Here is a 26,954-nt window from a genome sequence, read left to right on the forward strand (position 1 = left end):
ACCCACAAAGGTCACTGCTGGGAGCAAGGTGGCCAGGGCTCAGCACCCAGCACTAGCCAGGAGCTGGGGACCAGCACATCCCGGGGGGCACAACGGTCCCAACCCCCTTTTGCAGCCCACCCAGCAGCAAATAGCAGCAGCAACTGGCTGCCCCCAACCCTTCTACCCTTTCCCTGCTCGTACCCCACAACCCACACTTGCAAACCCCAATTTTGCACTTTTTTCACTCTCTTTAACCCAGCCCCTTGCCCCGGGAGTGCTACGCCTGGGGGCAGAGCAGTTCGCAACCTTGAGCTGCAAAATACCTTTCGCAAACACCAACGGGGTCGACCTTCCTCCCTGTAAGCGTGAGGATGCCTGGGACGGGGCCAAGAGCCAGCGAGGCTCCAGCCTTGCAGGCACGAGTGGTTAAACCACCGGCACCACCTCACCTATCTCACCCTCGAGGTCCCTTGTACAAACATCTCCAGCCCCAGGGGATGCTGCTGGTGGCTTTTCTCCTAACGTGGAGGGAGATCATCTGCCACTGCCTCCATAAAGCTGGTCCCGGGCTCCTCTTCAGCCAACTCAGAGGCAAAAAAATTCACCTAGGTTTACGCTACGACCTTACCTTCACCAGCACCCTCTGAGCACCATCAGCATGCAACACCCCTCCAGCCCCGCCTGCTCACTGGGCACGTGGCATCAGGACTGTAACCAGGTTTTAGAGATTTTTTTTTTTTTTCCCATTCTACTCTGGATTTCTCTGTCATGGCCACAACTTCCATTTCTCCCCTCTGAGCCCACCAGTGGCCACTTCACTGCGATGCCGTGGCTGCAGCAGAAGCCAAAGCTGACGCGTTGGCCACAAAAAAATCAATCCTTCTCTTGTGCTCGCAGGGCTGAGGTTTCCCAGGAGATGCCGACGCGGGCTGGGAGCCGGGCTCCAGAGCTGTCGCCTCCCTGCAGCACACACCTCGGGGGTCTCCGAGGACACCCATCACTTCGCTGCACCCTGCTAAGCATGGGTGACCCCTCCTCGGGCTTCACCCTGCTTTAGAGATGCCGGGGGCTTCCCCAGGGCCGGGCAAGAGGAGGTGTGGATGCGGCCCCTCGGGCTGGGGTCCTGCACCCGGGGATGCCACCAAAGGGATAAACCAAAGCAACTCCCACCAGGTCCCTACTTCCCCCCATCAGCCCCAGGAGGGGCCGCTCCTGTGCCAAGCAGCTCTCCTACTCATCCCATCATTTTATTAACGAGCACAAATTAAAACCATTCCCAGGAGAGATCTGGCCCATTCTTCTTCCAAACAAATTCTTCGTTTGCCTCCAAATTGATTTCTACCCCACCCAAACCCTGCGCCCAGGGACTGGCTCCCCCCCAGCTCGCACCTCGTGTGTCATGGTGACACGGGAGCAGGCGAGCGCCACGTCACGCTGCGTCACTCCAGTGTCCTGCTGCCGCTTTGCCTGGCTAAAGCAGGTTACAGCTTGACCTAGATAGACATGGGCGGCTCCTCTGCAATTAGCTCGAAAGGGAAATGACTTTCTCCTTTAATGCAACCTGGCCACGGGACCTCTGTGTCCCTGGAGCAGCTCTTGGGAACCGGCTGTCACTCACCCTCCAGGCAACGTGAGCACCAGAAATTTGCACCCAATGCTTTAATTCTGGGCCTTCCAGCCCCTGGGTGGGTTTTTGGCCCTGTCCCCTCCCCAGGTACCAGCTTGGGATCGCTGGGTCTCATGGTGGTGGAAAGCAGCAAATACACACGAGGTGTTTTAGCACCAGGGGATATTTTGGAGAAGCCACAGCAGAGCCCTGCCTGAGCGTCGGGGCTGAGCCTCCCTGGGCAGCCGGAGATGCTCTTCTCCCGGCCGGGGGAAGGATGCTCATCCCAGCAACCTCCGAGCTCAGGTCTGGAGCGCTGGGGTCCAGCACTGAACTTGAGTTTGCCCTGAATTAAAAACCTTTAAGCCCAGAGACGAGGTGGTTTCTGATCCCTTCCGATGATGCTGTCCACAGAGACACGGGTGTTCACATTGAAGGAAAGTGAAAGAGCCTTGGCCGAGCTGTGTCCTTCATCCCAGGACAAACACAACCCAGCACATCCCTGAAGGCATCTCCTTCAAAGAGGCATCTGTTGTGCTCAGAGCTCGAGCTACTTCCTTGGCCTGGTGTCCAAATGCATCTCACACGTGTGATTTTAGCAGCCAGAAATTGATACAGGGACCTGGAGCCCAAGTCTCATTTCATGTCCCCATTTCGTGTGCGAGGGGTCACTGGAGCATCCCCAGCATCGAAGCAGATCCACTTTGGAGCCATCCGTCACCTGAGCAGAGCTGGAAACAGCCGCTCCCGCGTTTCACTCTGTTCTCAAAGCATTTCAGGGTGACTTTTATAAACCAGATTGAATTTGCTTCTCTTATCTTTCACAGCTGAGAGATCCCTGCCGGGGATGAAACTCTCCCCCGCGTGCCTGGGATAATTGTGACAGGAGCATGAACACTTAGTGATGCAAAAAGGTATTAAACCCTGCAGCCTCTGCTGCGTCTTGCTGCTGCTCCGTGCCTCAGTTTCCCCACCCCGACACAGCCTCTCGGAGGGGTGAGGGAGCTGAAACTGGGCTGATAAATGGGAACAAATTGGACGGATCCTTCCCTGGGTGAGCCGGGCTGCAGAGCAGCTCCGTAAATTGGGAGCCATCCTTGAGATGCCCGCGGGACTGGCAACGCAGGAGCACTGGCGGCTGCAGCAGAGCCGGCCATGCTGGATTTCCCTGGGGAGATGCTTGGGGACCGCAAAGCATCGCCCATTTTTAAGGGTGAGGATTGAGGGGGGCAGCCCAGGGGTGAACCCCAGGGTGTGAGCGGCCCGAGGAGCTGAGCCCGTGCCGCGGGACAGATCCTGGTGCGTGACACGGCTGCCCCCCTCAAAGCTGCCGCGTGCACCTCGTGGCCCTGTGCAGGATCCGGCCCCGAGCTGCCCTCAGGGATGGCTGTGCTCCAGCGCAACCTCCTCCCCGGCACGCTCGGGAGGGATGACAAAGAAAAGGCTCCTTGTGACACAAGGGACATAAAACTTTCCTAAGAGAAACAGAGGGGGCAGGGGCAGAAAGGAGCCTTCAGAGGAGAACAAGCTGCTGATTCAGCCACCAGCCCCGTTCCTCCGGCCCCCACGTCCTGGCCGGGTCCTGGCCTGGCCGCCAGCCGGTGTCACGGCCTGGGACATTGCCACCACCCGCATGGCCGGGGCCCCGGGCTGGGCCCTTCCCCAGGGGCGTCTCGCTGCTCCCCTCTCCCTGCCCCTCCGGAGGGGCAACGCCGGGGGTGGGGGCTGGTTCGGCGGCCCAGGCTGAGTGCGGGCAGGGCGTTCTCCTGGGTACAGGCAGCAGACGGGCAAGGGGGTGGGGGGGGGAGGCCCGGGCAGCCCCAGCTCTGCCTGCCCTGGCTGGCTGCTTCCCCGCAGCACGATGCCTGGGCTCTGGAGCCGCCGAGGGATGAGCTGCGGGCTGGGGCGGGGGGAGAAGGGCAGAAACCGCCTGTTGTCGGAGCGGAGATGCCCAGCCCCGCAGCCACAGCACTAATCTCTGCTTCAGCCACTCCACGGCAATCCCATCAGGCGTTTAACCCGCTTTAATAAAACCTTGCTCTGAGCGAAGTTTAGCTCCCGGCTGCACCGGCCGCAGCAGTCTCTGCCACCAAAAGGCCCGTGTGCGGCAGCGAAACCGAGCTCCGCCCGGCACAAATCCTGCTGCGGGGACGAGGATGGAGGCGCCGGGGCCGGGACAGACCCCGGGATCTGTCGCAATCCCCTGAGCCGGGGCGACCGGCACCCCCGCGGGGGTGGCTGGGGGCAGAGGTGTCCCCGTGGGGGGGGGACATCGGGGCTGCCCGGTGCCGGCTCGGGGCGGAGGAGGCCGGGGAGCGGGGGCGGGGGGGCAGCGGGGGCAGCCCGGGCCCCGCCGCGCTGGGGACGTTCAGGAGGCGCCGGTGCTGGACAGCTCCGCCCCGCCGCCCGCGGCACCGCCCCCCGCCCGGTACCGCCCCCCCGGGCCGTGTCACCCCCACCCCCCACCCCGGCCTGTGTCACCCCCCCCCGGGCCGTGTCACCCCCCCACCCGATCCCGCCCCCCCGGCTGGTGCCACTTTCCGGGACCGGTGTGTCCCCCCGGAGCCGGTGCCGCCTTCCCGGGCCGCTATCACCCTCTCCGGACCGTACTGCCCCCCCGAGCCCGTGCACCCCTCCCTGGGCCGGTGCCTCCTCCCGGAGCCCGTGTCCGTCCCCCTCCCAGGCCGGTGTCACCCCCCGGGCCCATGGCCCATGGCCCACGGCCACCACGGCCCACCCGCGGCCAGCAGAGCAAGTCCCCTGGGACCAGCCCCGCTCATGGGGGTCACAGGCCCCTCCGTCCTGCGGCTGCCTGTCTGGGGCCGGCACCATCTGTCCAGGGCCTGGTGCCATCTGTCCCCCCAGCAGCACTGCCTGTCACAGCCCAGGGTCCCCAGCACCCTCGGGGACCAAGGCAGGGCTGCCCCGCTGTGGAGCGACACCCCACTGAACCTCCTCCAGACGCCCCTGTGGCGAAGATCCGCCCGGGAGGAGGGTTTGGGTTGTGCCTGGGGGTCTCCCGCCCTCCTCGGCCTCCCCGCTCCCCCCGTCCTGCCCGGTGACAAGAGCCGTGAAGCCGTCGGCAGCCCCACAGCCGGCTCCTCCGGGCACACGAGCCACCGGGTGCCACAGACTCAGGGTCTTCAAAACCTTCCCAAAACCTTTCCAAAACCCCTCCAAAATCTTCCCAAAACCTCAGTGCTGCCATGGGGCCGAGGATCCCCCGGCACGTGTCCTGGCCAGGAGCCGTCCCGCAGCCCAGGTGCAGGCACTCGGACGGGTGCCGTTTGGATAAACTTCTGTCTGGGCTGAAACTCTCTGAAGCCGATTGCATCATTAATTTAGCCCCATGTTCTTGCCGCATCACGGACCTGGCCCTTTGCTCCCAGGATTTTTGAGCCAGAGCAGATGTCACAGCGTCTGCATTCGCCTCCGCCGCCGTGCGGAAACAGCCCCCCCGGTCCTCAGCCCTTGAAACCTGGAAGCCCCCGACGCATTTTGGCTTTGCTGAGCGGGGCGGCAGGGAGAGGCAGCTGTGCGGCGGGGCTGCGAAATGCATTAACTCAGCAGATGCTGTCGTGCTCGCATGCGTACGTGTGCAGTGTGATCGTCGGGGGGGGAGCTGGGTTTGTTTCCCCGGTCCCGGCACGGGCGGTGTATCCCTGGCATGGCCGGCGTGCAGCCAGCCGAGCCCCTCGCTGCCTGTCCGTTCCTTCCAACGCTCAGCTCTCCAAGCCCACAGTGGGCAGAGCAGGGGCTTCAGGCTACAAAAAAATTTCATTTTTTCCCCTCAGAGTGGGCTAAGGATTTCAGAAATGCTGCAGGGAGTGTGGGGTGGGTAACGCTGGGGACACAGCAAAGGGTTCGGCATAACGTGGCCCAAAGCGGGAGCTTGAACCCCGAGAGCAGAGACACAGAGCTGGGGGCGATGTGCCATCGCTGCGTCCCTCCCTGCAAAGCAGCTGAGCTCCAAGCTGGGGCATTTTTAGATGCTGAATCTGCTTCTGGTGATGAACCAGGTGAGGGAAACTCAACTCATGGCTCCGATTCCCAGCTGAACCCCCAGTCCCCCCCAGTACAGGCCATTCCCACCACGTGCAAAACTGCCCCGTCTGGTCTTACCTGGGCAGGCAGGATGAGATCTCCCCTCAGTCCGATAATCACTCGTATAATAAATAAATCCGCCACCCTTGTATCCAGGACTCTTCCCAGCCGCGTTTGCCCCGAGAGCCCCCCACACCCAGTGGCACCCCAAGGGGCTTTCCCTTGCGACAGCCGGGTATTTGCAATGGAAAGCAAAAGCCGCAGGGAGCCCTTAATGGAATGAGTGGATTTTCCAGCGAGCTGTAAATCCGCGGTGGCTGCTGGCAAACACCTCCCTGCCCAGGTCTTGGGGGGTTGCAGCGGTCTCCGCTCCGAGCGTGAGCAGGCAGGCTGCCCACCCATCGCCGCTGCCAGACTCAAGTGACACGCGGTCCGGAGGGAGCCACGTCCCTGGGGTTTCTCAGCACAACCCTAAGCGTGTCCCTGACGCCGACGTCCCCGAAGAGCCGGGACTGCCACTTATGCGCGTGGCTGGAAGAGGCAGGCAGGGGCGGGCAGTGTCCCCCCCAACCCTGGCGCTCCCCCTGGCAGCCCCAGAGCAGGCGGCAGCTTCGGTCCCACCATCCTCTTACATGGGAAATTAAACCTCCTGCCTCAAAGGGATGCGGCTAATGGAGCCATCACACCCAGAGGAGACCCGGCTTTCCCAGAGGGGAGCCGGAACATCCCTCGAGCGTGCCTTGAGCATCCTGCCTGCCCGCAGTGAGCAGCCCGTGTGAGGCTGGCAGCACTCCTGCCTTCCCCCTCGCCCACCCTGTGGCACATATCCTCTGGGATGGACGCCCCGACGTGGAGCCAAGTCCCCAGGGGCCCGCAGCGGGAGGGCACGGAGCCTGCCGGGGCGAGGGGCAGGGGAAGAGAAGGAGAAGGGGTGGAGGAGAAGCCGTGACTTATCGCCCGGCCCTGAGCAGGGGGTTTCCGCTGCCAGAGGTGACGCCGCCCGGCCGCATCCGCATGGGCCCCGCGGACGTGTCCGGTGGGAGCCGAGGATGCGGACGGGGGATGAACGCAAAGCCGGCTCCTCCAGCTCCCACCTCCGCTCCTCCATGGGAGCGGGGGAACCCAGGGAGTCCCGGCAAATACTGGGAGGTCTTAACTTGAGCCGCGGCTCCCACAAAACCCGCTCCCCACAGCACGGCCAAGACCTTCAGAGCCCAATTCCCGCAGCCCGGCCGTGAGAGGATGCGATGCCAGGCCACCAGCCCCACTGCCCCGGGTGGCCCTGAGGACGGGTGCCTCGTCCCCACCCGTACCCTCCACGTACGGTGCCTTGGGGCACCCCAACCGCTGGTGCCTGCGGGGCAGCATCTGGGCTCTGGCTTCATCCCCTCCGTGGCCAAACCCTGCCCCAGTGCAGTCGGCGTAAAGACAGCTGCCGCAGCACAGCCGTGGCTGAGCAGGGCCCCAACTGCGGGCGCCGCAGCATAAATCACGGCAGGTTAAAGCACCGCTGGGTGCCGGAGGATGGTGTCCCCAGGCTTACATGGGACACGCGGTGACTGCAGGTGGCAGCAGGGCAGGAGCCAGGGCGGCACCAGGACGTGCTGCCAAGGCTCTTGGGGAAGGGGATTTGCAGGATGCGACCCTGCGATGAAGCAACATGCAGCCATTGCGGGTGCTAATGGGAACTCAACACTGAGATGAGGTGACCCAGAGCCCCCCTGAAAGGTCCTGGGGGACAGCGATGATTCTGCAGGTGGTTTGGGGGCCGCGCTGGGATGGGGCATTGACCGGGCAAGCTCAGAGCAGCGTGGGGGGGACCACCCCACAGCCAGAGACGGCGTCAGTCCAGCTCCTGCCCATCGCATCCCTGGGATGGAGCAAAGCTCCAACCCCCTCCGTGCCACTCAGCCAGGTCCTCTGTCCCCGGTTAACGAACAGCCTGCTCTCTCCAATTATTGTCACTTCCCGTGACGATGGCAGGGGGTGCCGAGTGCTGGGGGCTCCTCCGGCCCCTCTCCCCCTCAGCACCCCCTAATCGGGGCAGTTAATCTGGCAGCAGTGCCCCGTGTCCATAATGCCGCCCAGACCCATGGCATGGCTGCGCAAAGCTCGTTAGAAGTCCTTGCTAACAAGCAGGGCTTGGCCCGTGCTGACAAATGCAGCGGGGAAGGCGTCAGAGCCTGCTGGGACGGGTTGGTGGCTGATCTGTCGCCTGGGAGCGTTCAAGGAGGACCCAGAGGTGCTGGCAATTTGCCACCTGCCTGCAGCCTGTGCCTCAGTTTCCCCATGTGCTGCCATCGGCCTCGTCACCGCCTGCGGCCACCGACCACCCCAGTGGGTCCCAGATCCCCGGGGTGTGTTTTTGGGAGCTGGCGCTCCTCTGGGCTTGGTTAGGGCTTGGGGACTGACCCTGCCCATTGGGGACAGGCTGGTGACACGAGCTGGGGTTTCCCTGGGGACACATGGGGCAGCGGGCAGAGCCAGCGAGGTCCCACCTGCTCCATCCCTGGGGACCCATCTTTGTCACTGCCTGGGTGCTGGTGGGAGGACAGCACGGGGTGTCCCCAGCTGCCCCTGACAGGTGATGGGGGGCTGTCACCCCCCCAGCGGAGCGGGAGGGTTTGTCACCACAGCGGTGGGAACGGGTGCTGAGGAGCCCCAGCCCGTGCTGGTGTCCCCATCCCAGGCCGATGTCCCCATCCCACGCTGACATTCCCCTGTCACTTTGCTGCCACTGGAGCTTGTCAGAGCCCCTGGGAGCAAGCACAGGCGAGGGAACCTCCTGCCAGATCGGTGAGTGCAAGCAGTTCTGCGAGCGTGACGGGCACCGGGTGACAGGCACGGCCGGGCACGCTCCCCCCACAGCACCGGCTCCGGCTCTCCCGGCCCCGCACGGATCCTGGCCCGGTCACGGGAGGGAGGAACACGGTCCCAGGGCACTCGCCTGTCGGGTGCCCGAGCCTGGTGGCACCACATCCCGTCCCTTCCCCATGACGGCTCCGGCAACGGGTTGGTGGCTCAGCCTGGGGCTCCCGCAGCCAGCCCGGCCGGGGGGCTGCAGTGGCCCCCCCAGCGTCAGGGGTCTGGCCAGCCGTGGGCTCAGTGGCTGCACCCCAGCGCCAGCCCTCGCGGGCCACTTGCCTCCCCCACCCGTCTGCCCGTGGCCAGGCCCCACGTCCCCCCGCCCTGGGCTTGGGGCCTCGCTCCGTCCGCAGCCGGAAACACCTTTTTCCTGTCCATGGGGCTGCAGCGGGGTGGGGGGGGCGGCAGGAAAAACCCTCGTGTCTCGGTGGGTTATTTATAACCTGCTGCCAGCGAGGCCGGCTGGATTGCCCCGCAGCGTCCCCACTTGCACCCTGAGCCCTGCTCCAGTCTCTGCCAGCCCCACCCCTGGCCCCATCCCTGTCCCCATCCCTATCCCCATCCCCATCCCTGGCCCCATCCCGTCCCTATCCCCATCCCCGTACCTGTCCCCATTCCCATTCTCATTCTCATCCCAGTCCTCATCCCAAGACTCAGCCTGGAGACCCCCTTAGCAGAGGGAGGAGGCCCAAATCCTGCATTGGGGACATCATTCCCCTCACAACCAACACCAGAACTCACCCGGCCTCATGGTCCCCATCCCACCCTGTCTGCCCTGTTCAGACCCACCCTGGCCTCGGAGGTCAGTTCCCCGTGCTGGGAATGTCCTGCAGGGCCGGATCCAGACCATGCCCGCACCCCAGGAGCCTTGTGCCCTGTCCCGGGAAAGCATGGAGGGGAAACTGAGGCACGGGGCTGGCAGGGTGAGGAGAGCACCGAGGTGGGCACAGGCTGCCAGCTGGATGAGGCCAGGGCCACAGGGAGCCGACGGGGATGTGTGCAGGCAGAGCAGGCAAAGCAGGCAGCTCTTGCCCACCCATGGAGGCTGCGTGCAGCCCTGCACCCCCCACGGCACGGCACGGGCAGTTACTCAGCGCCTGCAAAATGACTCAGCCAGGATCCGTCCGGGCCAGCCGGGATTTCCTGACTCAGCTTCCCCGGCTGCAAAACCCCGGGAGGGGGTGGGGGGGGGGTGGGGGGGGGGTCCAACCCCACCTTGCAACAACACAGACACCAACACACCCTGCCGGGGGGTGCAGCGGGCTCCCCCCATCCCTGCAAACCCCCCCCCGGGAGCACCCGGACATTCTCCAGCGTTGGGGATGACGGCGCAAGCAGCTACGGCAAAGCCCTGGGGAGCACAGGCAGCACCCCAGCAACTGTGGGCAAACCCTGCCTGTGCGGGGGCACGCGTTTGCCCGTTTTGGGCTGGCCGGGGGTACCCAGCAGGGACGGCTACGAGACCGGCAGCCCGGCACACCCAGACTCCCTGGCTTTCCTCCCAGTTGTTTTTTTCCTAGGTGAAATCCAGGAAAGCAGGAGCCCTGGCACACAGGGACACACACGCTGCGGATCCCCGTTTCCCCCTGTGGGGTGACGGATACGTTAACGTCCCGTGGGGGACATGGCCTGTGCCGAAGTCACCTCTAAGTTTTCTCCCTGCGCCGTGCCATCCCGGTTCGGCTGCAGCGCCGAGCAAAGCCGGGGTGCAACACCGCCAGCTCTGCATGAGCCACACGGGGTGTGGGGATGCTCCATCACCCCAGGAATGCTCCGCCAACCCCAGCCGGGGTGGCCGAGCATCCCTGGGGTGATGGAGCATCCCCAGGGTGGTCGAGCATCCAGGAGGGAGAAGCCATCAGGCCCCCGACCCCTTCGCTACCGGTGAAAACAGTATTTTAAAAAAAAGCCAAAGTCGCCGCTGCCCTCCCTCCTGTCCCCACACCAACACGGGGACACAGAGCATCTGGAGCCACCCAGCCCTGGGCATCCATCCAGGGAGCACCCATAGGTGCCCGCAGCACCGCAGCACCTTCCCGTCCCCGAAATGAGGGCGGACGCCCTGATCTGTTGGCACCGACCTGCTCTGCCTGCAGAGAGGGGATGCAGGGCAGCACGACACACGCTTTCCAAGCCCCGGCCGTCTCTCTGGAGAATCGTCACCGATTCGGCAGCCCTCCGTGCCTCAGTTCCCCCCCCCGTTCTGTCACCCTTTGTTGGTGCTACTGCTCTCCCCGGGGCTGGTCTGGGGAGGCCAAGGCAGGAGCAGGCAGCACCGGCACCTGCCTTTAGCACGGCGGCGGCTTCCCACAGCCCCCCTCTGCCGCGGACGGGGATGGGAGTGTCTGGGGGACACTGGGGTAACTGGGACGCCCGGCCGCACCATGCCCCCGGGCTGCCCACGCCACGGCCCTGCTGCGGCTCCTGCTGCCGAAATGGGGTCCCCGAGGAGAGGTGGGAACCTTGAGGGGGTACTGGGGGGGGGGGGGGGGCGGCCCCGAGTGTCAGGTGGCGACAGTCCCCATGGCCGCTGCCCTGTCACCCCCGGTCCCCGCCGGGATGTCCCCCCGTGTCACCGCTGGTCCCCCGCAGCATGACCCCATCACCTCGGCCCCCACGGGGGTGCCCCCCCATCATCTGCCATCCCCGTCGGGGTGTCCCCCGCCACCGCCGGTCCCCACCGCCGGTCCCCGCAGGATGTCCCCCATCACCCCGGGCCCCCCGGGCTGGCCCCCCCGCCCCGCTCCGCTCCCCAGCCCCGCGGGGCAGAGCCAGCCGGCCGGCGCGGCACTCACCGCTCGCTGCGCCCCGTCCCGCCGCGGCCCCGCGGGCAGCGCCCGGTGCCGCCGCCGGTGGCAGAGTGGCAGAGCGGCAGAGCGGCCGAGGGACCCCGCGCCGGGCCGGGCCGGGCCGGGGGAGGAGTCGCGCAGGCCCGGGCCCGGCCCCGCCGCTCCGGCCGCACGGGGATGCCCGCCCCCGGCCCCCCGAGCCCCGGGCCCCCGGCACGGAGAGGCGGGTGCGGGGCCGCCTCTGCCCCGCTCGGTCCCTCCGGGGCGGCCGCGCACCCGCCCGGGCCCCGCCGCCCCCGGTGCCGCTCGGCGGCGAAGCCGGAGGCAGGGATCCCCCAGGGACTCCCCCCGGGATGCCCGGGGACACTCCCGGCCCGCGGATTCCCCACCGGCTCCCCCCGCGGGGCCCTCCCCACACCGCCCCCCGGCCCCCCCGGATCCCGACACGGACCCTCCCACGGACGCCCTGCCCCAGGGGTGCCCCCCATGGACCCCCGTGACCCACGGACTCCCCGCCACTCCCATGGGTGTGTGTCCCCTAGATCCCCCCCGATCCCTCCCGCTCTGGATCCCCCCACGGATCTCCTCCGATCCCCCCCACGCATCCCCCGCCCCCCCCGGGGTCCGTGTGTCCCCCCCCCCCGCTCCGGGGACCCCCAGACGCTGTCCCGGCCCCGCCCCGCGCCTCGCTCTGCCGCCCGGCCCCGCCCCTTTCCCGTCGCGACCTCGCCCCCGCCCCGCCCCTGGGCGGTGCCCTCCCCGCCCTCTCGCTCCGCCCCTTCCGCCGCGGCCCCGCCCCCTCCCCCCGCAGCAGCCATGGCGGCTCCCCGGGACGCGGCCTCGGCCAGCAGCGCGGGCGCGTGGTCGCTGCGGCACCTGCACCTGTCGTTGCGCGTGGCCTTCGCGGCGGCGGGCGCGGGGCGGCTGCGCGGGACGGCGCGGCTCGAGCTGCGCTGCGAGCGCGAGGGCGCGGGGCCGCTGGTGCTGGACGCGCACCCCGGGCTGGCCGTGCACCGCGCCGCGCTGCTGCCGCCCCCGGGCACCCCCGGGGACCCGGCCGGGCAGGCGGTGCCCGTGGAGAGCCGGCCCTTCGCCAGCTACGGCAGCGCCCTGCACGTCGCCCTGCCCCAGCCGCCGCGCGCCGGGCAGCTCCTCACCCTCGAGATCGACTACGAGGCGGGCGAGGGGCCCGGGGTGAGCGGGGAGGGCAGGGGGGGGCTGCGGGACACCGGGCCCGGGGTGGGCCGAGCCCCCTTCCCGGCTCCGGCGGCACCCGGAGAGCGGCCGGGGCGAGCGGCCCTCACCCGGGGGCCCGGCCCCTGCCTCCCCCCCAGGTGTGCTGGCTCGCCCCCGAGCAGACGGCGGGGAAGCAGAAGCCCTACATGTACACGCAAGGCCAGGCCGTCCTCAACAGGTCCTTCTTCCCCGGCTTCGACACCCCGTCGGTCAAATGCACGTACTCGGCCACGGTGAAGGTAAGCGGCACCCCGGGCAGCACGCGGGGCGCGGACCCAGCCGTGCCGCTCGCGCCTACTGGGAGCCAAACCCTCCGTGAGTTCGCGAGGTTTGCTCCCGGGGAAGCCGCCGGCTCCCTCGCGGGAGGCGCTGAAACGTTGGGGCGTCGCAGCGGCGCCGCCGCCCGGGCCTCTGCGCGGCATTGGCACGTCGGACGCTTGTCGCGCCGGCTTCGAATCCTCCGCTGCAGGCCCCCAGCAGAGAAGGCTCTGAAAAATAAGTCATTTATGCTCCTGTTCTTCTCTTGCATTCATCTTCAGATGAACGCAAACAGACCCCAGCGGCCCTCTCGCTTCTCCCCAGCTGCGCGTGCCGGGCGCCGCGTCGTGCAAAGGCTTGCGAACAGGCGCACGTGCCGGCCGGCCTGCTGGAAGCTCTTCTCTCCCCGTGGGAGGTGGCCGAAATACTCGATGCTTGATGCCAAAATATCAGCTAACCATTGGGATCATCTCGGCCTTTAAACCTCTCTGCTCTCCTCGTGCTGCTGCGTTTGTCTGAAGTAGTTCCACCGGTTATCACAGAAAGCCCAGGGTTTGCCCCGTAGCAGTCTGAGGGCGGCAGGATGCCTGCTCTTGGCCCATGAGCCAGGTTTGGGGGGGGACGACACACAGCTGGAGGAGGGGGATGATGCCGGGCAGCACCAGGTCCTGGTGGCAGTGCGGGGGCTGCCGGGTTTCCGGGATGGAAGGAGCAGGTGCTGGTCCCGAGGTTTAATACAAAAATGGGAGCGCATAACCCAAATTCCCTCCTTGCGTGCGAGCGGTCACGCGGTGGCACCGGCACTGGGCCGCCCCACAGCACCGGCCTGCCGCAGTTAAAAGGGAAGGTTAAGGGAGGCCGCTGTTCAGCGTGACACCGAGCCAAGGCTGACAGCATGCGGTGGCATCAGCTGGTGATGCAGGACCTTATTTATTCTGCCTCTTGCTCTAATTTCTGCCCTTAAAGCTTCGGCAGAGTCGGCCCCACCCCACCGATGGGGGAGCGCAGGGCTCGGCTGTTGTAGAGCCACAGCGTGATGCTCTGCACCAAGAAAACCGTGTTCCCCGCGGCACTGGGGGGGCTCGCCCCACGTTTGGAAGAGGAGAGATGGGATCAGTCTCTGGTGGATTGGCCGCGGGTCCCGCTTTGGCTTGAGAACAGGAAAAACGAGTTGTTGTGTCAGAAATGGGAGGAGAGCCTGCGTCTGCAGGATCTGCATCCTTTGCCCTTTCAGCACCCATAACTCAGCGTTTCTTTATCTCACTGGCACCTCGCAGGGCAGCTCCGGGTGTCCCCGTGTTGCACCTCGCTGGTGTTTGAGCCCAAGCACCAAGCGATGCTGTCGCAGGGATGCAGCTGTGATCCCCAGTTGGAGCTTGGGGCATTAGCACTCTGCTGTGCGCCCCAAAACCTGCGGTGCCCACAGACGTGGCCACCTCCAGCGTGCTGGGACGTGTTCACCGTCAGCTGGGTTGGCTGACGTCCTGCTCTGTACGTTACGGATCTAACAGATGTTTTTATCTACGTGTCCAGGTCCCCGAGGGTTTCACGGCTGTGATGAGTGCCACGAGCTGGGAGAAGCAGAAGGATAACACCTTCGTCTTCAAGATGTCCCAGCCGATCCCCTCCTACCTGATCGCTCTGGCCGTCGGGGACATTGTGTCTGCTGACGTTGGCCCGAGGTAAGTGGCTCTGGAGGAGACTCAGGCGTTAAGCCCCGGCTGCGGGAGCCGCACGGTGCAGCTCCCATGCCCCTGCACCGCTGGGCTCTGGGGAGCAGGCAGGCGTGGAGACGCCGACCATAAGCGTGACCCGGTCAGTCCTCTGTCTGCTGTGCGCAGGGCGCCGTGTCATCAGACCACGGGCTCTGCCGGCCGAGGGTGCTTCTCACTCTTGAGGACGTCCCTGGCTCTGCTCGATTCACCCCCGTGCACGGGAATGGGAGCAGCGGGTCCCTGCTCACGGAGGGTCCCACGTCTCTTCCCAAGGCTGGTGGTTGTTCGGTTCCCGGCTGTCACCGCGGCTGTATAAAAGCCCTTTGACATTCAGACAAGGAAAGAAATGACAGCGGTTTGCACTATCGGTCTCGTTAGCGTTCTTTATCAGCAGGCTTTTATTTCGCTGTGGAATAAACATGTGCGGTTCTTGTCTGATGAAGCAATAGGGGGAAAGTCCACTACTGGTTAAAACTTCCTCTTCTACGCCTTTGGCCAGGAGCCGTGTCTGGGCTGAGCCCTGCCTGATCGAGGCTGCGAAGAAGGAGTACGATGGGGTGATTGAGGAGTTCCTGGCAGTTGGAGAGAAGCTCTTTGGACCTTATGTTTGGGGCAGGTACGGCCTCCTGTTCCCAAAGGGCTTTGTTCCCCGGGGCCGGGGAGGGAGCATCCCTCCGTCCCCAGCCGTGTTGGCAGGAGGAGCTGGGTCTGACCCAAGTTGGCTGCTTTTCCCCGGCAGGTACGACGTCCTGTTCATGCCGCCCTCCTTCCCCTTCGGCGGGATGGAGAACCCCTGCCTCACCTTTGTGACGCCCTGCTTGCTGGCTGGGGACCGCTCCTTGGTGGACGTCATCATCCACGAGATCTCCCACAGCTGGTTTGGCAACCTGGTCACCAATGCCACGTGGGGCGAGTTCTGGCTGAACGAGGGCTTCACCATGTACGCCCAGAGGCGCATTTCCACCGAAGTCTACGGTGCGTGGCCCTGCCTGGCCGCAGGGCGCCGAGCCCCCGTGTGCGGCCGTGCCATCACAGGCAGGACCTGCGTGGGTCCGGGCTCCGTACGCCGCGGCTCAGCGCGTCCCTCCAACTGCTGCGTGTGGGGCCGGAGCCTGCGCTGCATCTCGGGAGGGGTGACGGGCGGCAGCCTGGAATGCCCCGGGGGTTTCGTGTTAGCAGCAGAACCGCCTTTGCTCTGAGAGTTGGACGGAGCCCCTGCAGCCCCGTGCCAGGGACGTGGGCGCCACAGTCCTGCCCAGCCTCACCTTCCTCTTGCTCCCGCGGGGAGCTGATCCAGATGCCCTGAGCTCCCCCCTGGACACACGGTCACACCCAGCAGCTCAGGCGCTCCTGGCGCCGTTTGCTGCATCCAGCTAAATTTTAATGGCTCTAAAATCCCTTTGCTAACTGAGGGCCGTGCTGCCGCGCCTCTCCGCAGCTCTACCGCCCCAGTGCCTTGTTTATCCTCCCCTTCCAGCTTATAAGCTAATGCTGTTTCCCTCCTGTAGCAGCACCCGGTTTACTCTCCTTGCAGCTGGGGAGACAGACGCCAAGGAAATACGAAGTGTCGGGGTCTCCGAACGCCTCCTGCTTGTCTCTGCCCAGGTTCGGCGTACACCTGCCTGGAGGCTGCGACGGGAAGGGCCCTCCTGCGCCAGCACATGGACAACACCGGGGAGGACCATCCACTCAACAAGCTGCGGGTCGTCATCGAGCCAGGTCTGTGGAGCGTCCCCGTCCTCCCGCAGCCAGCCGGGGGGGAGCGGCAGTGTTGGGGGGGAAGCCCTGCAGCTGGGGTGTTTCATAGCTTGCAATAAAACCGGCGCTGGTGGTGGGAGCCGAGCGAGGCGATGGCTCCAGGAGGGATGACAGATTCGCATCCAGCACAGAAAGCAGAAATCTTGGCGCACGTGAGGGCTGTTTTGTTTTACAGGTGGGCAGGTGATTCCTGAGGGTTTTCCCTTTTTCTAGGTGTCAATCCGGACGACACGTACAATGAAACGCCCTACGAGAAGGGGTACTGCTTCGTGAGCTACTTGGCCCATCTCGTGGGGGACCAGAGCAAGTTCGATGCCTTCCTCCAGGTCGGTACAAGTTGGTGCCAGGTGGAGGTGCCAAGTCAGACAAAACCGGGAGGCCAGAGCGCAACGGGACCCTGGGCAGGACAAGCTGAACGGGGTGGCTGGGGAGAGGAAGAAGAGATGGGAAATAGAGATGTTCACAGGGGGAATGAGATGAGGGCAGAGCGTGGCCCCGCGCTGGCAGCAGGTGGTGGCAATGCTGAGAGGTGTCCCGGGGGATGCGGGGGGCTGGGCAGCCCCTGGTTGGGGGGAGGAACGGGGGCTGGCGTGGGCTCGGCAACACTACATCCCATGAGATGGAGCACGGGGAGGGCCGGGCAGCGCTGCCAGGGGTGAGCGTGTGCGGCATCATGCCCCGGCTTTCCCTGCAGGCCTACGTGAACCGGTTCAAGTTCCAGAGCATCACAGCGGACAACGCCCTCAGTTTCTACCTGGAGTATTTCCCGGAGCTGAAGGAGAAAGGCGTGGACTCCATCCCAGGTCAGCACAGTGCCTTCCGGGACAGGGGACGGAGCGCCGCTTTGCAAACCCCGTGGTGTCGGAGCTGTCCCGTGTCCCGTGCAGACCCCGTGCACATCGGTTTGTGGGTTCTGGAGACGCTGCTGCCGCTACTGGCTTCAACGGAGGCAGCGCAGCGCTGGCCGGCCCAGGATCGGGCACCAACCTGGCCTCAGGCACGCGCCTGCTCAGCTGGAGCTTTTCCATCCAGTCCACGCTCTGCGCTCGGGTGCTGTTTGGTGGGGCTCCCCCACGGACAGCTGAGCCCGGCGCCGGGATGTGAGCGTCAGCCCGTGGAGCCCCTGGCAAGCGCTGGGATCGGGCTCAGCCTTGCCTCGCTGGCAGCGGTGGGCTGTTACTGCACAAGCACGCACCAAGCCTGGGGTGGCTGAACGGCCTCACCCCGTTAGTCTCTGCTCGCCGCCATCCCTGGGAGGTTTGGTGGTTGCTGGGGTCACCCTCGGAGAAGGCAGCGGGGTGTCTGGGCAGCAGCACCCGGCACAGGGTTCAGAAAACCCGTCTCAGCTCTCCCCCCCCTTCCTCGCCGCAGGCTTTGAGTTTGACCGCTGGCTGAACACGCCGGGCTGGCCCCCCTACCTGCCCGACCTCTCGCCAGGGGAGCAGCTGATGAAGCCGGCAGATGAACTGGCAGAGCTCTGGGCAGCCGACAGCTTGAACATGGAGGCGATCGAAGCCGTGGACGTCACGGCCTGGAGGACGTACCAGCTGGTCTACTTCCTGGATCGGGTCCTGCAGAAATCCCCCCTGCCAGAAGGTGAGGGCCAGGTCACCTCCCGGGGCTCCCGCGCTCGGGGGAGACACGGGGTGATGTGCCCCAGTCCAGCCAGTTGGCTGGGGATGTGAGGACGCGTCGGGAGGACGTGTTGGGTGTGTGGCCATCAGCCCATCCCTGCTGTGGTCCAGCAGAGCCGTGTCTGGTGTCTGGGAAGCCTCGATCTGCGCAGTGGGGGAGCGGGGAGCCAGGGGACGCGTGTCCCCAGATGTATGGGGACGTGCGGTGGCAGGGAGGAGCCCTGTTGTCCCCAGGCTGCCTCAGCTGGGCTGTCACCTCCCCACGTTGAGCTCCATGTTGCACTGGGCTGTCACCTCCCCTCCTTGCACTCTCCACTGAGGGACATCCCTACCCTTCGTGCTGGCACCCCACGAGCCTGGTGGCTTGGCTCTGCAGGGCTGCGTGGCCCCAGGAGGCCCAACATGGGCACCCCCCTGCCCCGAGCCAGTGGGTGCCTGCAATGCTCCCAGAGCTGGGGGTGCTGGGAGGCTGGGGGGGTCTGGGGCTGGGAGGATCCCAGAGGATTTGCAGCAGAGCCAGGATGGGCTCACAGAGTCCCCTCGAAGCGGGGTCTGGGAGCTGGAGGCAGAGCCCCTGTGGGGTTGGTGACGATCCCCCTCTTGCAGGCAACGTGGAGAGGCTGAGCAAGATGTACCCGAAGATCTCCAAGGCCCAGAATGCAGAGCTGCGACTCCGCTGGTGCCAGATTGTCCTCAAGAACAACCTTGAGGCAGAGTATAGCAAGGTCAAGGACTTCCTCCACAGCCAGGTTTGTGCCCAGGCAGCGGCGGCTGTGCCCGGCAGCGTGCCATCGGGGGAGAGATGGGCACAGGACCTCCTGTGCCAGAGGGCCAGGGGTTGGCTCTTGCTCTTGATAGACCCACAGAATGGTTTGGGTTGGAAGGGACCTTCAAAGCTCATCTACTCCAATCCCCCTGCAGTGAGGAAGGGACATCGTCAACGAGATCAGGTTGCTCAAAGCCCCATCCAACCTGGCCTTGAATGTTTCCAGGGATGGGGCATCTACCACCTCTCTGGACAACCTGTTCAGCGTCTCAACACCCTCATCATACGTTATTTCTTCCTTATGTCCAATCTAACCCTGCCCTCTTTCAGTTTAAAACTGCTGCCCCTCTGTCCTGTCACTACAGGCCTTGGTAAAAAGTCTCTGTTACAAATTCCCTTTCTATATCAAAAGGCCACAGTAAGGTCTCCCTGGAGCCTTCTCTTCTCCAGGCTGAACAACCCCAACTCTCTCAGCCTGTCTCCACAGCAGAGGTGCTCCAGCCCTCCGATCATCTCTGTGGCCTCCTCTGGACTCGCTCCAACAGCTCCATGTCCTTCTTGTGCTGGGGACCCCCGAGCTGGATGCAGCACTGCAGGGGGGTCTCACCAGAGCGGAGCAGAGGGGCAGAATCCCCTCCCTTGACCTGCTGGGGATACAGCCCAGGACACGGGTGGCTTTCTGGGCTGCGAGCGTGTACTGCCGGGTCATGTCGAGCTTTTCATCAAGCAATATCCCCAAGTCCTTCTCCTCAGGGCTGCTTTCAATCCATTCCCCACCCAGCCTGTAGCTGTGCTTGGGATTGCCCCAACCCATGTGCAGGACCTTGCACGTGGCCTTGTTGAACTTGAGCTTCTCATGGGTCTGCCCCTTCTCCAAGGTCAAGGTGGTCTCCTCTCTCCAGGTGCTGTAGTGTCTGGGTTGCCCACAGCAGCATTTTCCACCCTGTCCCATTCCTCTGTGGCCCAGAGCAGGGCCATGCTGGAGGTGCTGTGCCCTGGGGGGGGGGGGAACGTGGTGCTCCTGGGGTTTTACCCCACTGGAGCCAGGGGGGAGGTTGGGGTGTAACCCCCTGCTCTGTCTCTGCAGGGGAAGCAGAAGTACACCCTGCCCCTCTACCGTGCCATGTGGGGCGGGTCAGAGGCAGCCCGGGCCCTGGCCATGGAGACCTTCTCAGCTACGGCCCCCCAGCTCCACGTCAACGTCCAGAACTATGTCAAGAAGATCCTGGGCTTGGAGGTGGCAAAGGACTAGAGCGGCCTGGGCTCCGCTCCCTCTGTGGGTTTTCTCTCTGACAGGACCTCAGTGCATCACTGCACACATTTCCTTATTAAAATTTGTAATTTTTTTTTTTCTCTCTATTCATGCTTTTCCTGTTCCCAGCAGCCCAGGGGCAGCTGGAGCGTGACTCCCTGCTCCCCCTGCCCAGGACCCTGCCAGCCCTGGGCCAGGTCCCACTGTCCTGGGATGGGCCCGGCATGAGCAGCCTTGGGGCTGGAGCAGCCAAAGGACACCATGGCCCTGATCCGCACCAGTCCTGCCCCGCTGTCACAGGTCCCACATGGCTGCAGGGATGGGGGGAGCTGGTCCTCCTGGGCGGGGGGGGGGGGGCGAGGGGCAGAATTGGGGCTTCTTGGTTTTAGCATCTGTGGGTGCTGCTGCCAACAGAGGATGAGTTGGGGATTGCTTCTCCTTCAACGCACCAAGGTGTCTGCCCCCCCCATCATGCTGGGGCTCATTTTGGGATTGGGCACAGGGCTGCAACCACTGCTCTCCTACCAGCGGTCCCTCTCCTGGGGGACAGCGGGCTGCGGAGGGGCAGGCAGCACACCGAGCCCCACCGGAGAGCTGCCAGCAAACCGGCAGCGTGGGGTGGGCTCCCACGCCTCCCCCCGCCCCCCCCCCCGCCCCCCCCCCCCGGCTCCATGCAGGTAGGAGGTTAACGTGCCCAGCCTCGAGTGTGGACAATGGTGCAAGTGAAGCATGACGGGTAGGGCTCTGAAGAGCCGGAGTGGCCTACACGTGGCAGAGGCTGCAGGAGTAATAAAGCTAGACAGCGACGCTGTGACTTAATCCTTACCAAACGCAGGAACACGACCACCCTCCCCACGCTTCCAGTACAAATCTGCCCCCCCGGCTGCAGGAACCCGCGGGCCGTGAGGCCGCTGGCTCAAAAGGCTGCGCTGAGGTGGTGATGGTGAGAACACCCCATTGCTTTAGACTGCTCAAATACTGTGCCCCCACCCCCGGCATGTGCTAGCCTGTGGCAATGGCTCCTCCAACCCAGCTGCTCCTGCCCAGCCTCCTGTCCCGAGATCCCTCAGGAAAGCTGGGGTGCCCCATGGGGTGAGCGGGGCCGTCCCTTTTGGGCCATGCAGCTGCCTGATGCGCCGGGAAGGTTGGCCCATCGTCCCTGACAGCCCTGGCACTTCGCTGCTCTCCTCCTCTGAGACCCAGCCCCGCAGGGCCAAACTGGGGGGGGGGGGGGGGGGGGGGGGGGGGCGGATCCACTGCAGACCCCGGTGCTCCCGGGTGCAGGTCCCCAGCTCCTCTCGGAGGGGTACACGATCCTGGCTACCTGCACAACAGCCCAGAGGCAAATCACGATGGTGCCCTTTTTCAGACACTAAATCCCACTGATGCAACGCTGACCGAGCACTACAGTCACTAGAGCCTGGACTAACCCAAAACCTCTCCCAAAGCGGATGCCTGCAGTGCCCTGGCTCAGAGGGAGCAGCGGCTGCGCATTTCCTTGCTCATGTGCTCAGGAATAGGTGCCAAACCCCAAATAGTTTGAGAAAATGGAGTCAAAGGGCATAGCTGAAAAATCAGCCCGTTCTTCCTCACGGCGGGAACCAGGCTGCGTGTTTGGGAAATGGATGTCCTCTAGTGGAGTCAGCATCGCTGAAAATAACTTGTAGGATTCCTACAAGTTGTAGCATATAACCTTTTTCCATTTGCAGATCTTGTGGTTTCCCAGGGAACATGCAGCCTGTCGGTACAATTAACATGACCTCTGATAAGGGACTTCGTTACCTGTGACGCATCTGGAAATAATCTCTCCGGTTGAGAATGAGCCCTTGGCTCTCAGCTGCATCTGCCACCTCTGCTCTGACTCACCTGAGCAAGCCAGCAGCTGGGAGACAGCCTGAGCAGTCCCTAAAGCATTTCCCTTGGATTAAATGAAATGACGCATTCTCCATTGCACAAAGACTGCGATGCCCTCAGTGCACCAAAGCACGCACGTGCACGTCGCTACAGGATGCTGAACAGGAGCTCACAACTCATACTGCACCGGGACCACTTTGCTGGCCTTGATTAAAAATTACGGCCGCAAGAGTGGAAACACAGGGGCTGGGCAGCTGTGCTTCCCAGGAGGGATCTCCCACCGCTCCAGCTCGAGCCAATTCTTGCCATTCTGAACGGCCAAGCAGAGCGCAGCACTGTCTCAGCGCTGCCTTCTGCTTCACCTCTGCCAACTGGCGCAGCCTAAGGCAGGACAGGATTTTGATTCTCAGCTGCTGTGTCACTCCCTCTGGGCTGCCTTGGTGGCTCTTGGGCTGGGGAGCAGGTCTGTCTGCAGGCATTTCGCCAACACCAGCTCATCCCCTACGCTCCCCACCCAAGCTGTTTCACTCAGCAGCTGGGGAGAGGCAAAGCTCCTCTCCCCCTCTGCAGGGCAGGGGCATCCAGCACGGCGGGGAGCTGCAACCAGGAGGGAACAGCAGCTGCTTCGGAACTGGCTGGGAAGGGCGCTCTGCCTTCATTCACCTTCCTGCAAAGTCAACGACTAATGAAGACGCTTCAGCGTAAAATTAGTAACAAGATGTAGCACACTTATTTTTAACCAAGTCACCTTCATCAAGCTCGGAGCTCTTTTTGCTTAATTTTTTCCAAAATGAAAGCCAAGTCAATCATGAAATGCTGGGAGATTATGTTAACTCTTTATTAATAAATTGATTTAGAAAGGCTTAGCGAGACAGGATTAATGGATTTGATGGTCAGAAAGGCCCGCTGTAATCTTCTAGTCTGACCTGTTGCGGAGCACAGGTCTGGACTCCTGCAGCCCACCAATCGAGGCAGTTGCAAAAGGGCTTATCTTTTAAACCACACCACGGAGAGTCTCTGAAAAGTCACTACATTCTGGTCCAGCGGTCAGCCTCGCCGCCAACACCACGCGCTTTGTTTCCAGTTTTGTTGTATCTGACTTCCCCTTACAGCCCCTGGCTGTGTCAGCTGAAGTTCTTTAAATACTATTATTTAAATACTGTGTTTCAAAGTATTAATGACTCTCTTACTCATGACTCTTATTTTACAGTATAAAAGTAATAATGGGCTTGATTCTGAACTTAGTTACTCCTAAAACCACGTGGAATAAATTCATTCCTGTAATGTTTTAATTTTACATTTGCGTAACAGAGACCAAACCCTTCTCCACAAAGGTACAACCCAAGTCAATCCAGGGGAGAGTGAGCCGTCCGTGCTCCTCTTGGCTGCCTGCTATGTTGTGCAGACGCTCTGAGCAGCTCAGTATGGAATGGTAAAAAAGAGAGTCAGCCGTAAAGTGCTAGGTTTTTTTTGAGGAACAAACGAAAAGTTTGATTACCAAAGCATGTCATATGTCTGAGCCCAGCTCTGCGCACTGCTTGTCTGATATGTGGTTAGCTAATGACTCTATGATGTCAAGGAGGAGGAGCTGACTTAGGGAGCGGAGATTTGGCAACTTGGAGACCTTCAAGGAAAACAGAACAGAAAAAACAGAAAGAAATTAAAACCCTCCCCAAATCACCGTTTCACCCCTGCCAGCCCATGTGGAACACGCAGGTCAGGCAAGTCAACGCTGGGCACGTACGGCGTGAAATCAGTCAGGAGCCGGGCTGCAGAGGACGGGGCTCCCGTCACGACTTCCTGCGCTTACAACCCAGCTTCAGACTGCTGTGTGGAGGGGATGGGAACGGAGGACGGCAGGAAAGCTGACCCCAGCACTGCCTCTCTGAGAAAGGAGAGTAATTACTGTTTATACTGACGACTCTGCTGCTAATGGATGCCGACTAAGCACTTTCCTAAAAGCAAAGCTGGGCACCGGCACAGCCCGGACCTTTGAAGTGCGGGTGTTTCTACTGAGCACGTGACTTCAGACCTGATCTCCCCGCTTCCGTGTGCTCCTAAAGAGAGGTCGTGCCTAGTGTCCCTGCTGGTTCTGCTGGCATGCCTCCCGCAGTCAAAGCAGGTCACTGGAGCACTAGCCAACAAAAACCTTCGCCACGTCAGATATATGAGAATCTACAACAAACTTCATGCTCTTAGACTGTTCAGAAGCTCAACTGTCATCAGAAAGGAGCTCTACAGATTCCTTCCTTCTCCACAACCTCATAGTAACAAGCCAGTGATCCCTTCTTCTAGTTATTAACACCCCTGCCCAGCCTTGAAGGCAGACCCTGCCTAAAAGCCTGACCATGTACCCAACCTGTGTTAACTGATCTAATAAAAGGTTATCACCTCACTCTAAGAAGCTTGGCTGCGCTAAAGAATAAAGATCTCCCGAGCACCTTTTGAAACCCAGGAAGGAAATGGCTGAGTACACTTTCAGAAAGAGCCCAGGACATGTGCTTCAAGTAATATCCCCAAAATAAGGGTCTGCGAGGACTGGGAGGGAAAGAGAGCCCCCCTTAACACGGGTGGGAATCCTGCACCGAGGCACGCACTGCGGAGGAACAGATCAGGGTGTCAGTACAAACACTTCAGAACAGCAGTTTTATTAGGCCTTTTGCACAATACTGACGCACAAGAGCCTAAAAACACATTGCCCAAACTAGCGAACCTCTGGGAACAGCTCTTCAATTAATATTCTTACTGTGGGGAAAACTCCTTAACAATCCAAATCGAGAACAGCGTTGATCAAGCTGGAGGAAGAGGAGATCCCAACGGCCGCACACCCAGCCTGCCTAACCCTTGACGACCTGCTGGGCTCGCGCGGGTAGAACAAATCACCCTTCAGAGCCCGTGGCTCTGAGCAGAACGGCAAGCGCTCCTGCCCAGCCGCACAGAGTCACTCAGTGCTGGGCCAAAAATCACACACTGAAGCCTCTCAGGCCAAAGAAAAACATTGCATAATTAAGATTTCTTTGTGCACATCTGCTTGACAGTCTTCCAGCCACTTTTTGATGAAAACTGTTCTAACAGTCAACAGTTCAAATAGAAACCATTTCCACATATTCTGGTTAGTGGAGTACAACTGAGTAACGCCCTTCAGTTCAAATCTCTTTTTCTGACATGTCGCAATATTCATTTCCCTCTAGTACGTTCTGGTGAGAATCGCGCCAACCCGTTTATCTTCCTGTGGCCTCCATTGGGAAGTTGAGATCGTGAGATTTCAGCTCTCGGGGTCTGTAACACACTGACCCAAGGCCCAGGAGATGTCCCAGCCTCCGGGCTATCCTGTAACCCGTGGTGGGACCGTTCCCCGTCCCCTGCCGAGGTTGGGCCGCTCTGCAGGATTCACGAGCCCAGAAGAAAACACGTAAGATGAAGGCAGGAGCTGCAACCTCACGCTGGGGACTCTCCACTGGGAGCACAATTCCTGGATGCTGGCTCCGCTCTCAAAGCTTTTTATGCATTTTCAGGTATTTCTGACTGTGAAATGCATTACGCTTGGGCAACTCAGGCATTTATTAAAGGGCCTGAACACCTCCCTCTGTCTCATCTCTAGATACAAACCGGACTTGGCAGTGCTCTCCTTCTCCATGGGCAGCAGCGGGAGGATTGTGAGTTTAAATATACAAAAGAGCGCGAGCTACTTGAATACTAACTAGGGGATTATTATCAATAAGTGTGTAGCATCCAGAAATCCCAACTCCTATGATTTATCTACCAATTTCAACAATGCTAATAAGTTGTGCGATGAACTGGGGACATGCTGAGAAACTCTCATGGATGGATCACATCTCGTAGGAACAACTAAATGACAAGACCGTTATTCTCTCAAGTGAGGACAGGAATATCAGCACATCAGGCTCTTGACCTTTCCCATCACTAATACATCATCCCACGTATCAAAATGTGGAAACTGCAGGAAGCCCAGCCAGGACATGGTAATTCGCCTTTGGAGCACATGGCAATATAACATCTATGACAGAGAATACTTCAAGAGAAATATGAAGAGCACACTCGTAACTGCTAGTGAAAGAGAGATTTGTGCCCTCAATAAATAACAAACTTATCTTGCTATACACATGAGAACCCAGTGATGGCATGGCACAAAATTAACAGCTGGAACAAGTGGAAATGGAAGCAATTCTGGGTAACTTCTGCTTTGGAAGGTCTTCACCTTTCCAGACTAGGCTGTTCCAGTCTTTCATTTATTTTTGGTGTGAAAAGCATGCCTAGCAGACTTGTCAGTGAGCGTCAGTAACACGCAGCCAGCTCTCAGCTGTCTCTCATGAGAAAGAATGAAATGGGTTCCTATATTAATGTGTCTAACCAGCGCAGCGACAGAGGACAGCAGCTCTCAAAAGCCCCAAAAAAGATGCAACCAACCTTGGTGAATTGGTGAACGATGATGTGCAGGCAGTGCCTCTTCATGTCCAGGGCCTGGGTCTTGTCAGCTGCCTCTAAAATCTACAGGAAAAGCAGTGATGTGATTTTCCTTCTGCATAGCTCAGCTGTACAGTGCACACACACTGTTCTGACTCAGAGGAGGTAATTCCTCTGAGCTCGGGAAACATCTCTATTTTTCATTACAAACCTGAATCTTTTCTGAACTATTCAAAAATAAAACTTGGATTTAAAATGTATGGAGTCCTCAGGAGATAATCAGTAGGAAGCTGCAAATCTGCTTCAGAGTCAGGTTCCCTGAAGTGCCCCAGCGAGAGTGGCAAGAGCCAAAAGCAGTTAAACGCTGGAATTGATTCTGCTCGTGCTGCAGAGGGTTCGGTCTGCCTACTAGTAGATGCATCGCAGGCTTTCTCATCACAGAATATTTTTTGTTAGCTTAAACCTTAATTGCCAGATCCTGTCAGCATTACTGATAAAACAAGACTAACGTCACCTGCACATCACCGTTTGCCCTAGTACAAATGTCTACCGAAAAAGGGTCTGAAGTTGAGTGCTGAGCACATGACACATCTTGAAAAGATGTTTAGAAACACTGGTCGACAACAGGGGATGAGGAGCTCAGGAGGAACATCCTGTTGGCCAGCTGAGCAATAGCTGCTAAACACTTCAGCCCAGGAGCACTAGCGACACAAAAAGCAGATAAGGAAACAAAACCGCCGAAGGCTGCGCTCCTGAACGTGTTAACCACG

At 61.5% G+C, this 26,954-nt stretch overlaps 3 protein-coding genes across 6 annotated transcripts in view; 1 reads left to right on the top strand and 2 right to left on the bottom strand.

Moving 5' to 3' along the window:
* NAV1 (neuron navigator 1) overlaps positions 1-11,429 on the bottom strand; it is a 77,214-nt gene extending 65,785 nt beyond the window's left edge. For all 3 annotated transcript variants that reach the window (XM_054803763.1, XM_054803764.1, XM_054803762.1), the window contains exon 1: positions 11,293-11,429. The gene's annotated coding sequence lies outside the window, so the exon portion shown is untranslated. The remainder of the gene's footprint in view (positions 1-11,292) is intronic.
* Positions 10,933-20,000, top strand: RNPEP (arginyl aminopeptidase). Its single transcript, XM_054803465.1, has 12 exons — positions 10,933-10,968; positions 11,947-12,480; positions 12,621-12,761; positions 14,314-14,462; positions 14,995-15,111; positions 15,235-15,470; positions 16,101-16,214; positions 16,467-16,579; positions 16,948-17,056; positions 17,625-17,849; positions 18,494-18,636; positions 19,741-20,000. The coding sequence occupies exons 1-12, from the start codon at positions 10,933-10,935 to the stop codon at positions 19,903-19,905; spliced, it is 2,082 nt and encodes a 693-aa protein (XP_054659440.1). The 3' UTR covers positions 19,906-20,000.
* Positions 20,001-22,573: 2,573 nt separating this feature from the next.
* The window catches only part of LZTR1 (leucine zipper like post translational regulator 1), a 38,946-nt gene continuing 34,565 nt past the window's right edge, over positions 22,574-26,954 (bottom strand). For both annotated transcript variants that reach the window (XM_054803687.1, XM_054803688.1), the window contains 2 exons: positions 26,188-26,268; positions 22,574-23,383 (listed from right to left, as the gene is read on the bottom strand). In XM_054803687.1, coding sequence (XP_054659662.1) covers positions 23,267-23,383; positions 26,188-26,268 — 198 coding nt within the window. In that variant the 3' untranslated portion in view covers positions 22,574-23,266. The remainder of the gene's footprint in view (positions 23,384-26,187; positions 26,269-26,954) is intronic.

The sequence above is a fragment of the Grus americana genome, chromosome 25 (assembly GCF_028858705.1).
Source record: "Grus americana isolate bGruAme1 chromosome 25, bGruAme1.mat, whole genome shotgun sequence".
NCBI classification, from domain to species: domain Eukaryota; kingdom Metazoa; phylum Chordata; class Aves; order Gruiformes; family Gruidae; genus Grus; species Grus americana.

What these genes read in the sequence shown, in the direction of transcription:
- RNPEP (XM_054803465.1), top strand. Translation starts at nt 10,933, where the DNA reads ATGGGGTCCCCGAGGAGAGGTGGGAACCTTGAGGGG. An exon ending in CATTTCCACCGAAGTCTACG is followed by an intron (nt 15,471 to 16,100) that starts GTGCGTGGCCCT and finishes GTCTCTGCCCAG; the next exon opens with GTTCGGCGTACACCTGCCTG. An exon ending in GAAATCCCCCCTGCCAGAAG is followed by an intron (nt 17,850 to 18,493) that starts GTGAGGGCCAGG and finishes CCCCTCTTGCAG; the next exon opens with GCAACGTGGAGAGGCTGAGC.